Here is a 13,293-nt window from a genome sequence, read left to right as displayed (position 1 = left end):
ACAGTTCTTGGGTGGGGTCATCCAAAAAAGGTACACAGACCTACTCTTGTTCTCCATAAACATACTTTTTCTAAGGTTTATTTATTTATCTATTTATTTATTTGAAAAGCAGAGTTACAAATGGTGGGGAGGGGATCTTCTACCTGCTGGTTCACTCCTCAAATGGCCACTACAGCCAGGGCTGGGCCAGACCAAAACCAGGAGCCTGAAACCCCACCCAGTTCTCCCAAGTAAGAAAGCATCCTTGGCTGCCTTCTCAGGCACGGTAACAGAGAGCTGGTTTGGAAGTAAAACATCAGGGACTCAAAGTGGTGCACACAGGGGATGCCCAATGCCAACGTCTTAACCCACTGTGCCACACACTGGCCCATCTTGCTTATTTTTAAATGTACTCCAAAGAGACTGACAATGAACTCTGAGTATTTCAAATATTGGATATGATTAATATACAGATAATTTTTTCAATGGAAGTCTCTCACTATTCTTACCAAGGTTCAATCATCACTTTCAGTTTACATAAGTTCGTGACAGCCTGTCTTTTCTTTTTAAAGACAGAGCCCTGAAATGTTTTGCTATTTTTCACAGTACTTCGCCTTGAAGTATCCCTAAAATGCACTTAGGATCTTGAAGTAATCTATATTTGGTAAATACTATCTGGCTTTGCAACCGTCATTAGTCTCTCTGTTCTTCTTTTTTCTTTTCTAATACCACTAATATCTGAGCAATTATGGACATGCTGACTGAGGAGTAAAGACTTAAGACAAAGCCTGTCTGTTACAATCTCACCTCCCCACTCATGCTGATCTATAGCCATGGAGCTGTAATAAATGATAAATTATTAAAGTTCCTGATACTGTGTGGAGCCAGAGGTGCCATTAAGGTAATTGTCTAGCGCCATCAAGGGTGTAAATTATTTATAGGATACACAGAGCAATCACAACAGCTTGAGAATCAAGTTCTGCAAGCTAACGGTAAAGTTCCACAGTCCCACCCACACACCACTCAGGCATCAGCAACCTTCCTCTTTGGCAAATCGGCAGCTCTGACTATGCAGAATTATCAACTTCAACAATAATGAAATCTCTCAAAAAAGGGCCCTTTGCAAAAGCTCAGGGCAAGAAAATATTACTGCCTATAATACTGGATATGAAAACACTATTTAGCATAATTATTCCATATTTTGTGAGCCCAAATCTCTGTCTTGTTAGAGTATAGCTGGAAAAATTTACTGATTTTTAAATAGATACATATATTTACTTATTTATTTGAAAGGCAGATTTACAGAGAGGAGAGACAATCTTTCATCCACCGATTCACTCCCTAAATGGCCACAATTGCTAGAAGTGGGCCAGTCCAAAGCCAGGAGCGCTTCTAGGTCTCCCAAGTAGGTGCAGTGACGCCAGGACTTGGGCCATCCTCCACTGCTTTCCCTGGCCACAAGCAGGGAGCTGGACTGGAAGAGGAGAAGCCAGGACAAGAACCAGTGCCCATATAGGGTGCCGATGCTTGCAGGTAGAGGATTAGGCTTTGAAGCCACCATGTTGGACCCATAATTTACTTTACAAGGGGGTGGGTGGAGGCTGGTGCTGAGATGCCGCAGGCTAAGCCATGATCTGAGACACTGGGAGACCCTGGCATTCCATGACTGAGCACCAGTGGAGACCTAGTCACACAGCTGCGAGACCAGCAGATGGAAGAGCATCTTCTCTGTAGCTGTCATTCAAATAAATAAATAAGTCTTTAGAAAATTAAGTAATGCTCAGGTGTAGTAAGCATTGGGCCAGCTGTAAAGATGCCATGTGGGAAACCCATTTCAGATTGCCTGCATTGGAGTCCTGAGCTCCACCCCTGATTCCAGCTTCTGCTAATGAGAACCCTGAGAGGTGGTAGGTGATGGCTCAAGTGACTGGGTGCACCATCCATGTGGGAGACACAGATAGGAGTTCCCCACTCCCGCCAGTTCACTCTGGCCCAGCTCCAGCAGTTACGGTCGCTGTCTCATCAATACAAATAAAAATTTTAAAAACTGGTCATTTGTAATTTATACATTTAAAACACTAGTGTTACTATGGCTTTCTATAATCAAATATCATGCTGTTCTGAATTAACATACTAATGACCCTGAGTATTACTGGGGTAAAGAAAAACACAAGAATTATCAAACAAGTCTTAAAATTCTGTCTTTATAGATTTGCTTTTCCTTTACCACAACAGCTTTACACTAAAAGCTTTCACTCCTTGGAATTGTCAGCTTCCTGTCTGTAATAGGCTACTTTTTTTTTTCTAACTTGCTGCTTCTAATCAACTGTCATAGGCAACCCCAGGTGTCAGTGAGAACTGTCTGAATTAGAAGTAAATGGGATTTGGGCCCGGCAGCGTGGCCTAGCAGCTAAAGTCCTCGCCTTGAACGCCCTGGGATCCCATATGGGCGCTGGTTCTAATCCCGGCAGCTCCACTTCCCATCCAGCTCCCTGCTTGTGGCCTGGGAAAGCAGTCAAGGACAGCCCAAAGCTTTGGGACCCTGCACCCGCGTGGGAGACCTGGAAGAGGTTCTTGGTTCCTGGCATCGGATCGGCGTGCACCGGCCCGTTGCGGCTCACTTGGGGAGTGAAACATCGGACGGAAGATCTTCCTCTCTGTCTCTCCTCCTCTCTGTATATCCGACTTTCCAATAATAATAATAATAACAATAATAATAATAAAAGAAACCTAGGAAGGTAAATTATAAAAAAAACAAAAAAAAGAAGTAAATGGGATTTAAGTGAGGATTTCCTCTGTGACTAAACGCTTCCCGCAAGCATTTCTTATATTAGGTTGCATTGGAGGACTGGATGCACAGGTACAGATAATGTTTACGTAACATTTTTCTATAGCTTAAGGCATAACACTATCCCAAAGTAAATCTTCATTTCAAAAATTCTCATTTATATTCATATACTTAAAAAGCAAAGGGAGGGAGGGAAAGAGAAAAGAGAGGGAAGGGAGAGAGAGAGGGAAGGGAGAGGGAGGGAGGGAAGGGAGAGGGAGAGGGAGGGAGAGGGGAGGGAAGGGAGAGGGAGAGGGAGGGAGGGGAAGGAAGGGAGAGGGAGGGAGGGAGGGAGGGAGAGGGAGGGAGGGAAGGGAGAGGGAGGGAGGGAGGGAGGGAGGGAAGGGAGAGGGAGAAAGAGGGAAGGGAGAGGGAGGGAGGGAAGGGAGAGGGAGGGAGGGAAGGGAGGGAGGGAAGGGAGAGGGAGGGAGGGAGAGGGAGGGAAGGGAGAGGGAGGGAGGGAGGGAAGGGAGAGGGAGGGAGGGAGGGAGGAAGGGAAGGGAGAGGGAAGGGAGGGAGAGGGAGAGAGAAAGAGTGAGAGATCTTCCAGCCACTGGTTGGTTCCCCAAGCGCTCCCAACAGCCAGGGCTGACCCAGGTGAAGCCAGGAGCCCATTCTCCACCCAGGTCTCCCAAATGAATGACAGGAGCCCAAGTACTTGGGCCATCATCGCTACCTTTTCAACTACATTAGCAAGAAACCAGAGAGGGAGCAGAGCAGTTAGGACTCAAACTGGTGTTTCAACATTTGATGTAGGCAGGCCTTAACCTGCAGTGCCACAATGTAGGCCCTTCCCATTTATGTTGTTAATGCCTTTTGTTCTCCATTCAGAATCAACTAACAGTTCAGCTTCAAAAATATACAGAAAACACTGACATTTCCTGTCACTATTACTGATCACTTGGCTATTAACTGAGTTCATGCCTTTGTTTCACATTATTTATATATATGATTATTCCTATAAATATTCTCAAAGTTATTAGATATTAAAACAAGTCATCTTATCCCATACATTATTGATAGAAAAAGTCTAATCAAAGCCAGATAGCAACTGGGTTTCTCATTATTAACAAGATCCATAATTCCCAACTCCCACATAGTTTAACTTGGCACCAACTCTAATGTCTCATCAAATAAGCCTATTTAGGCTACGGGTTGGCTTTGCTTTTACTGCTGTGAATCTAGCTAGTGCTTTTGAAATAGACACATAAAAAGTAAAATATGTTAAGAGAAACTCAAAATTTAAAGGCAGATAGTCACAAATTTATATCCACAATTTAAAAAAATATTTATTTATTTTTATTGTAAAGTCAGCTTTACAAAGAGGAGAGACAGAGAGGAAGATCTTCCATCCATTGATTCACTCCTCAAGTGGCCACAACAGTTGTAGCTGAGCCAATCCAAAGCCAGGAGCCTGGAGCCTCTTCTCCAGGTCTCCCATGTGGCTACAGGGTCCCAAAGCTTTGGGCCGACCTCAACTGCTTTCTCAGGCAACAAGCAGAGAACTGAACAGCAAGCAGGGCTGCCGGAATTAGAACTGCCAGCCATATGGGATCCCGGTGCTTTCAAGGTGAGCACTTCAGCCACTAGGCTACTGCACTGGGCCTATCCACAATTTTTTACTGTTATATTGTTTATGTCCTAACTTTAAAACTACTAATAACCATTACAGATGCTGCCAGCTATTCTGCCACTTGTCTGTTATTGAGAACATAATATCTTTGTGGGCAGGAAAGGTCAAAATAAGGAGAGGAACACACACCTTTTAAAAATTTGGTTCACAGGGCTTGGCACGGTAGCCTAGTGGCCAGGAAAAATGACAACTTTACTGTTAACAGAACTAAACTCTGTCTGTGCAGAGAAAGCAATATTATTTTTCTCAGACCAAATTAGAAAAAAAAATGATGTGACCCAACACCAGAGAAAGTGTGATGAAGACATGTACTCTCACAATGGCAGCAGAAGATTCCACTGGTAAATTATGCTAGGCTCAACGGCTAAATCCTCACCTTGCAAGTGCCAGGATCCCAGAAGGGCACCAATGTGCATTCTGGTTGCTCCAATTCCCACCCAGCTCCCTACTTGTGGCCTTGGAAAGCAGTTGAGAATGGTCCAAAGCCTTGGGACTCTGGACCCACGCGGGAGACCTGGAGGAAGCTCCTGGCTCCTGGCTTCGGATCAGTTTAGCACCAGCTGTTGCAGCCATTTGGGAAATGAACCAGCAGACAGAAGATCTTTGTCTCTCCTTCTGTTTGCAAATTTGATCTGCCATTCCAATAAAAATATATAAATCTTTATTAAAAAAAAAAGCATGCTGGGCTCAATAAAAAATTACAACATAATCTACTGTAACAGCTACCCCAATAGATACGTATAAAATCTAATATAGATTGGATTTCTTTTTTAAAACTCTTTTTTATAAAGTTTATTTAAAAGGTAAAGAAATCACATACATACTTGAGCCATGTTCAGGGACACATTGGGCCAAAAAGGTAAATTTGGGAGAGAGAAAATGCTTTCCTTTCCATTCTGTTAGATTGGATTTCTTCAGGTCCTCTTATTATGAGCTTTCTAATTTGGAACTAATGAAAGTGTCTGAAGACACCACCAGATTTTCTGGGCTCACATCTTCTGTTTACTATTTCCCCAGAAAAAAACAAGATAAAAAAAGAGCATTAAACACCCCCCAAGGCATACTGCATATATTTGAAGTGACTGTTGAAAGTGAGACAGTTCATTAAATAGAATGTAAAGCAGGCCACATTGTAGTATAACCATTGAAGCCACTGCCCGTAGACACCATAATGCCAGATGGGCACTGGTTCGTGTCCTGACTGTTACTCTTCCAATCCAGCTCCCTGTTAAGGCACCTGGGAAAAGCAGTTGAAGATGGCCCAGGTTCGTGGGTTCCTGCAGTCCATTTGCTAGATGTGGATGAAGCTCCTGGTTACTACCTGGCCCAGCACTCAAAGCTGCAAACATCTGGGAAACGAACTTTGGCTTTTAAATAAATACATGAATCTTTAAAAAAAAACAGCACTACATAAATATAAGCCAAAAGCAACATATCCTGAATTCTGGAACCATTACAGCAATTTATCCCACCCACAAATCCAATTTATTTTAGGAGTTTACCAGTAGGTCTCTTTCTCTTAAGAGATTAAAATTGGTATTTTTGCTAAAAGCCTAGAAAGCTACGGTATGCGAGACACCCACAATGCCTCTGAAATATCTAAACTCTGAAAACAGGCGACTAGGGCCTGGATAAATCCTTGTTTTGCACGTGCCAGGATCCATATGGGAGCCGGTTCATATCCCGGCTGCTCCACTTCCCATCCAGCTCCCTGCTTGTGGCCTGGAAAGGCTGTAGAGGATGGCCCAAAGCCTTGCATCACTGCACCCACGTGCAAGACCCAGAAGAGGCTCCTGGCTCCTGGCTGTGGATCAGCTTGGTTACCGCCACTGCTGCCACTTGTGGAGTGAACCAGCAGATGGAAGATCTTTCTTTCTGTCTTTCCTTCTCTGCAGAAATCTATCTTTCCAAAATAAATAAATAAAACTTTACCAAAAAAGAAAAAAGAAAAGAAACGGGCAGCTGATACAAGCATATCAGTTCATCAAGCTTCAAACTTTAACAACTCCTCAAACTACATCTACAAGACCTAATGACACTCTACATGCAATTAGTTACTCATTAGCACTTGATACAGATGCCATCTAACAGATGCTGTGAAGTTCTCTAAAACAAAGGAACAGTGTTGTGGCACAATAGGGGAAGCTACCACTTGTAACACTGGCAGCACACACAGAGTGCTAATCCGAGTGTTGGTTGCTCTCCTTCCGATCCAGCTCCCTGCTAACACGCCTGCAAAGGCAGTGAAGATGGCCCAATATGTGGGCCCCTACAGATGTGGGAGACCAAGAAACAGAAAGACAAAGGCTTTAGGCTCTAGCCTGGCCCAGACTGGGCTGCTGTGGCCATTTGAGAAGTGAGCCACTTGAAAGAAGATCACCGTCTATTTGTCACTCTGCCTTACAAATAAATCTTTTTTTCTAAAGACTTATTTTATTTTTATTGGAAAGGCAGATATACAGAGAGGAGGAGAGACAGAGAGGAAGCTCTTCCCTCGGATGATTCACTCCCCAAAGTGGCCACAACGGCTGGAGCTGAGCCAATCTGAAGCCAAGAGCCAGAAGCTTCTTCCGGGTCTCCCATGTGGGTCCACGGTCCCAAGGCCCCGGGCCGTCCTCGACTGCTTTCCCAGGCCACAAGCAGGGAGCTGGATGGAAAGTGAAGCCACCGGGATTAGAACCGGTGCCCATATGAGATCCCAGCACGTTCAAGGCAAGGACTTTAACCGCTACACTATCACACCAGGCTCTCAAATAAATCTTTAACAAAAAATTATCAAAAGAAACGGCAAGACCTGGTGCGGTAGCTCAGTGGCTAAAGTCCTCGCTTTGCATGCGCCGGGATCCCATATGGGTGCCGGTTCTAATCCCAGCAGCCCTGTTTCCCATCCAGCTTCTGCTTGTTGCCTGGGAAAGCAGTTGAGGTGGGCCCAAAGCCTTGGGACCCTGCATCCACGTGGGAGACCTGGAGAAGAAGCTCCAGGCTCCTGGCTTTGGACTGGCACAGCTTTGGCAGTTGCTGCCACTCAGGGAGTGAATCAGTGGATGGAAGTTTTTCCTCTCTGTCTCTCCTTCTCACTGTATATCTGACTTTGCAATAAAAATAAATATTCTTAAAAAAAAAAAAGGCAGACTGTTTGTGCAGACTGTTTTTCTGGGAAGTGGGTAAGGAGAGAAATTAGAATACAGTTATCATGCGGCCCCACAGCGTAGTAGGATAGCATCCGCCTGCAATGCTAATATCCCTTATGGGAAAATTCAAGTACAAGCTGTTCCACTTCCAATCCAGCTCCCAGCTATTGTGCCTTGGAAAGTGTGGAAGATGGCCCAAGTGCTAGGGACCTTGCAGCCATGTAGGAGACTTACAAGAAGCCTCAGCAGTTGTGCAATTTGTGCAGCAAACCAGGAAATGGAAGATCTCTTTGTCTCTTTTCTCTCTCAAAATCAGCCTTTCAATAACAATAAATAAGTATTTTTTTAAGATTTATTTTTTATTACAGAGTCAGATATACAGAGAGGAGGAGAGACAGAGAGGAAGATCTTCCATCCGATGATTCACTCCCCAAGTGAGCCGCAATGGCCAGTACTGCGCCGATCCGAAGCCAGGAACCTGGAACCTCTTCCGGGTCTCCCATGCGGGTGCAGGGTCCCAAAGCTTTGGGCCGTCCTCGACTGCTTTCCCAGGCCACAAGCAGGGAGCTGGATGGGAAGTGGAGCCGCCGGGATTAGAACCGGCGCCCATATGGGATCCCAGCGCGTACAAGGCGAGGACTTCAGCCGCTAGGCCACGCCGCCAGGCCCAATAAATAAGTATTTAAAAAAATAAATAACAGAGGTTGGCACTGTGGCACAATAGGTTAAGCTGCCACCTCTAACACTGTCATCCCATTTGATTCTTGGCTGCTCTACTTCCAATCCAGCTCCCTGTTAATGTATCTGGGAAAACAGCAGAAACCCCAGATCCTTGGGTCCCTGCCATCATGTGGGAGACCAGGATGGAGTTCCAGGTTCCTGCCTTCAGTCTGGCCCAGCTCCAGTCGTAGTGGCCGTTTGAGGAATGAACCAGCAGATGGTAGATCTCATCTCTCTCACTCTATCTCTCCCTCTCTTCAAGTCTGCCTTTCAAATAAATAAGTAAATCTTAGAAAAAAGAAAGAAAGAAAGAGAGAGAGAGAGAAAGAAAGAAAGCAAGCAAGCAAGTATCTGGTATGGTGTAATATGATACAGTAGTGACAGTCAACAATTGGTATATTTCTAGAGAACAGAGGAATTCAAAAGTTCCCCACACTGGAGTGGGTGTTGTGGTGCAGCTTATTAAGTTGCCATCTGCTGGCTCACTCCCTACATGGCTATAACAGTTGAGGGTTGGCCAGGTAGAGGGCAGGAACCAGGTCTCCCCTCGGGGTAGAATGGACTCAAATACTTGAGCCATCATCTCTCACCTCTTAGGCTCATAAACAGGGAGCTAGATCAGAAGCAGGATTCAAATCCACATTCATACACAGGAAACAGGCATTCCAAGCAGCAGCTTAACCCCACTGTTCCACGATGCCTGCTCCTAGGATTCTCTTTGTTAAAGATGGCTTCGATGGGTGCACAGCTGGCCTGGTGCCTAAGAAGCCAACACCTCTTACAGGAACAGCTGGCATCAAGTTCTGGGTCCAGCTGCCTGATGATACAGTCATGGGAAGCAGCAGATACTGGCAAGTGATTAGCTCTTCGCCAGTCAGCCTTGAACTGTGTGCTGACTGGACTTCAGGCCCAAGTGGGGTCCACTGCAGGAATGTGGGTAGCAAACCAGCAAACAAAGCTGGGAATAACCACATTTGTTCTCTCTTGGCCCATCTCTGTACCCCAACAAACAAACAAATAATGATTTTGAAACTTAAGCAGCTAAAATAATGCTCAATAATGCTCTGATTCATTTACAGTATTTACAATGAGGTATGAGGTACCTCGAAAAGGCACCACAGAATGAGATGTTCAAAAGACTGGAAAAGCTAGCGAGCATGAACTGCTCTGAGAAGTTCCCCTGGTCTCTGAAAGCTATGTATACTGTTGGACAGCAGTTGTGGTGCAGCAAGCTAAGCTGCTGCCTGGGGTGCCCACATTCCACAGCCTGACTTGAGTCCAGGCTTCTATGCTTCTTCCTGATTCCCGGTGATGCACACCCTGGAAGGCAGTAAGTGAAGACTCAAGTGCCTGGGTCCCTGCCTCCCACACAGGAGGCCAAGACAGTTCCAGGCTCCTGGTTTTAGCCTGGTCCGGGCTAGGCTATGGCAGGCCTTCGGTAAGTGAACTACAAAAGATCTCTCTCTTCTCCTTTCCCTCTGCATTTCAATAAAAATAAATTTTTAAAAAGCAATATTTACAGAATAGACTAATAAACAGGGGTTCTTCAAAAATTCTGTGGAAATGCATATTATGAAGAAAACTATGTATGCATTTCAAAAAAATTTTTGCCATCAAAATAAACTGGTCAAATTTCATTTCCCCAGAACTTTCTGAAGTACCCCTAGACTGATGTATGTACAAACAGAACAACATGACACCGGGAGCCGTAAAACTGCTGCCTGCAATGCCAGCCTCCCTAGAAGCCCCAGTTCACACCCCCGCTGTCCCAGTTCCTGGGAAAGCAACGGAAGATGGTCCACATACTCGGGTCCCACTCAGGCTGCAGTTCTGGGCGCCTGGCCGAGCCCTGGCCATTGTAGTCTTCAGCAAAGTGAACTGGTAGAAGGAAGCCATTTCTCTCTTTTCTTCAAATAAGTCATTAAAAATTTCAAAATGACGGGGCAAGAACGTTGGGCACAATGACAGATGCCACTTAGGAAGCCCACAAGGCACGGCAGAGTGCCTGGGCTCCAGTCCCACCTCTGCTTCCAGCCCTAGCTGCTTCCCAACGTGCACCCTGGTCCTCAGGCGCTGTCACCCACCTGAGACCCAGATCAATCCCCAGGCTCCTGGCGGAGGTCTGGTCCAGCCCCAGCTGCTGTAAGCATTTTGAGAAGGAAATCAGAGGACGGAATATCTCTATGTATTTCTCCATGTGTCTGCCTTTCAAATAAACATTTTTTTAAAGATTTATTTTTATTGGAAAGCTGGATATACAGAGAGGAGGAGAGACAGAGAGGAAGATCTTCCATCCGATGTTTCACTCCCCAAGTGAGCCGCAACGGGCCGGTGCTGCGCCGATCCGATGCCGGGAACCAGGAACCTCTTCCGGGTCTCCCACACGGGTGCAGGGTCCCAAAGCTTTGGGCCGTCCTCGACTGCTTTCCCAGGCCACAAGCAGGGAGCTGGATGGGAAGTGGAGCCGCCAGGATTAGAACCGGTGCCCATATGGGATCCCGGGGCGTTCAAGGCGAGGACTTTAAGTCGCAAGGCCACGCCACCGGCCAAGAGTACTTGGTAGTTTTACAGCAAAGTACAATTGGTGATGAATGTCTCATTTCTCAACTTGAAACAGCACAAATGCATCTTTTAATATTCTGAGTGTTCTTCTGCTAATGTAAGAGGTCCATACAATTACATTTCTGCACCAGAACTGCCCTCCAAGGCATTTCACTGCAAATGAAAATGTCAATTTCATTATGGAACATTTAAAATTTCTGAACGTCACTTGGCTTTAGGCAATTTGTCTTGATAACCAAAAAAGAAAAAAAAAACCGCAATCAAACCCTGATATAAAATAAATCTATGACACAGCATTACTTCTGATCAGTTTACCTACCAAGGCAGGAACTTTCAAAATAGGCCACATTCACTTCAGTTACAGTTAAATGAAGTCACGCTGCTCTTAACCCTGGGCCAGATGTTCTGTCATCATCAGGCGGCTGCTCCAAGAATTTCTCAGGAAAGGGCACTGGCTGCGTCACAGAGATGCTGTGCTAGGATTAAATCACACTACGCTGCACAGAGGTAGGGATTTTTAAGCCTGCAGGTGCAGATGTCACTACCATCACCCAACAGAAGCCAACTTACCCTAGTGTGAGTCTGCTTACCAGGTTTGCTTACCCAGGCTAAGCCACTCCGGGAGGTACCTTTGTTTCCCATCTCAATCCATCACCTATTTACAGGTGTATAGTTAACATCTGTAACAGAGGCCTTCTCAGTGCATACTATTCCTGGAAAATCCCAATAGCCTGTCCTATTTTAACCGCACCTGCAGCTACTCTTTTGAAATGGTGACTCTCTCTTCTGAAAGGACTGTATTATAAGGATGTCAATTAATAAACGCGCTCAGGGAAGCGGCTGAGAAATTAACTGTGCGCCGGTGGTTAAGAAGGCCCGCCTGTAACTGCATCATGCAATACCTCCTGCTGTTCCCAACGCCACCAGGCTCTCCAAGGTGCCTCTCTAACACAAGCCTGTCAAGATGCAAGCTGACTGGTTGAAACTCCAGGAAGGATTCATGCAACCACTGTACTTGCTTCTTACATGAACATAACCGACGGATCCAGGGGTCCTGGGACTGAAACAAGCACCAGGTCGCTTTGCAAAAACATGAGTGCCGAATCCTCCTTTGACACGCACTCCTGAATTGCTCCAACATGCTATTTTATACAGCTTTCCGGGGCTGGCACTGAAGTTCCTCACACAGGGTGCAGTTTGCAACCCTGGACCAAACCCACGGTACCAAACGAACCAACACATAAGAGAATCGGCCACGAGACACACGGTCCGTACCTCTTCGGCCATCGTGATTCCAAAACCCACGCGCCTGAGGCCCATACCGGCTCAAGCGCACACAGCAAAGGAAGCAGCCCAGAGGGAGGACTCCCCACGCCCGCCCCGCCCTGCTGGACCTGGGACCGGTATCCCTCACAGTACCTGTCCCCGCCCCAAGCATCTGCACGCTGCTCACCAGGCTAAACCTCCAGAAACCTCCACAGCTGCCACTGCAGACTCCTAGCACCCCCACATGATCCTTGCAAATTAGCCTCCGGTCCCCTGTCCTGCAGTCCCCTCCCGCTTGGTCACCCTTACTCACAAGCTGGCCGTGTCGGGGGGCAGCGGGCCCGACAGCGCCCTCCAGCTCGACGCGGGCAGTTTCCTGCGGCTACAGTCCAGCAGAGGCATGCGGCAAAAGCAGAGCCCGGGGCAGAGACCGGCTGCAGCGGCGGGCAGGAGAACGGCCTGCACGAGGAAGAGGAGCCACCACAGGGGTGCGGACCGACACCCCAGGACGCCTAGGGGAGCCGGCGCCATCTTCCAGTCCCCCCTCCGCACCTGGCCGTGGCCCAGAAGAGCGGCTCGGCTGCGAGGCTGGCGTCCGCGCGGCCACCCGCAGCCCCGCCGGTCGCCTGCACCCGCTCGAGGCAGCTGAGGGGAAGAGACCGCGCGACAGCGGGGGCGGCAGCCCGGGTGACTTCCGACAGAGGCCCCACGGACACCCTGGTATGCCCCGCCCCGCGACGCGACGTCCTCACGCACAGGAGCCAGCCAATCGGCGCCAAAGGCGAGCTTGCGTCGGGGGCGGGACGGAGGCGGGACGGCGGCGGGGGCGAGGTCGGGGCCGGCGAGCTCCTCCGGAGCGGGGTGCTAAGGTGTCCCCTGACTTTGGGGGTGCCCCTCTGGATTCTGTCGGCCTTTCCTCCGCTGGAGCCCGCTGGAGGGCGCGGTGGCTCCGTGAAGAGGGGACCTCGGGGCCAAGTGCTGAATCCAAAGTCCTGAGTAGCGGCAAATCTGCTGTAATGACAGAAAAATATATCTTCTTTGGACTCCGAGAAGGGAATGGCAAGAAGGATTTGCCTTCCGAGCCGCAGGCACGAATGGGCACGGAGCCCTAGCTTTGGCCAGGGCGGCCTCCACAGCTCCTTGCTGCTCAAGTGCAGCACCTGCTGCCCTACCCC

General features: G+C 47.6%; 1 protein-coding gene across 1 annotated transcript in view; it reads right to left on the bottom strand.

Moving 5' to 3' along the window:
- Positions 1–12,847, bottom strand: part of LRIG2 (leucine rich repeats and immunoglobulin like domains 2) — a 54,338-nt gene extending 41,491 nt beyond the window's left edge. Inside the window, exon 1 of the mRNA XM_058660056.1 lies at positions 12,432–12,847. Coding sequence (XP_058516039.1) covers positions 12,432–12,649 — 218 coding nt within the window. The 5' untranslated portion in view covers positions 12,650–12,847. The remainder of the gene's footprint in view (positions 1–12,431) is intronic.
- Positions 12,848–13,293: the final 446 nt, after the last annotated feature.

This window comes from Ochotona princeps, chromosome 2 (assembly GCF_030435755.1).
Source record: "Ochotona princeps isolate mOchPri1 chromosome 2, mOchPri1.hap1, whole genome shotgun sequence".
In the NCBI taxonomy this organism is placed as follows: Eukaryota; Metazoa; Chordata; class Mammalia; order Lagomorpha; family Ochotonidae; genus Ochotona; species Ochotona princeps.
The sequence above is the reverse complement of the archived record's forward strand: the minus strand, read 5'-3'. Positions and strand labels throughout refer to the sequence as shown.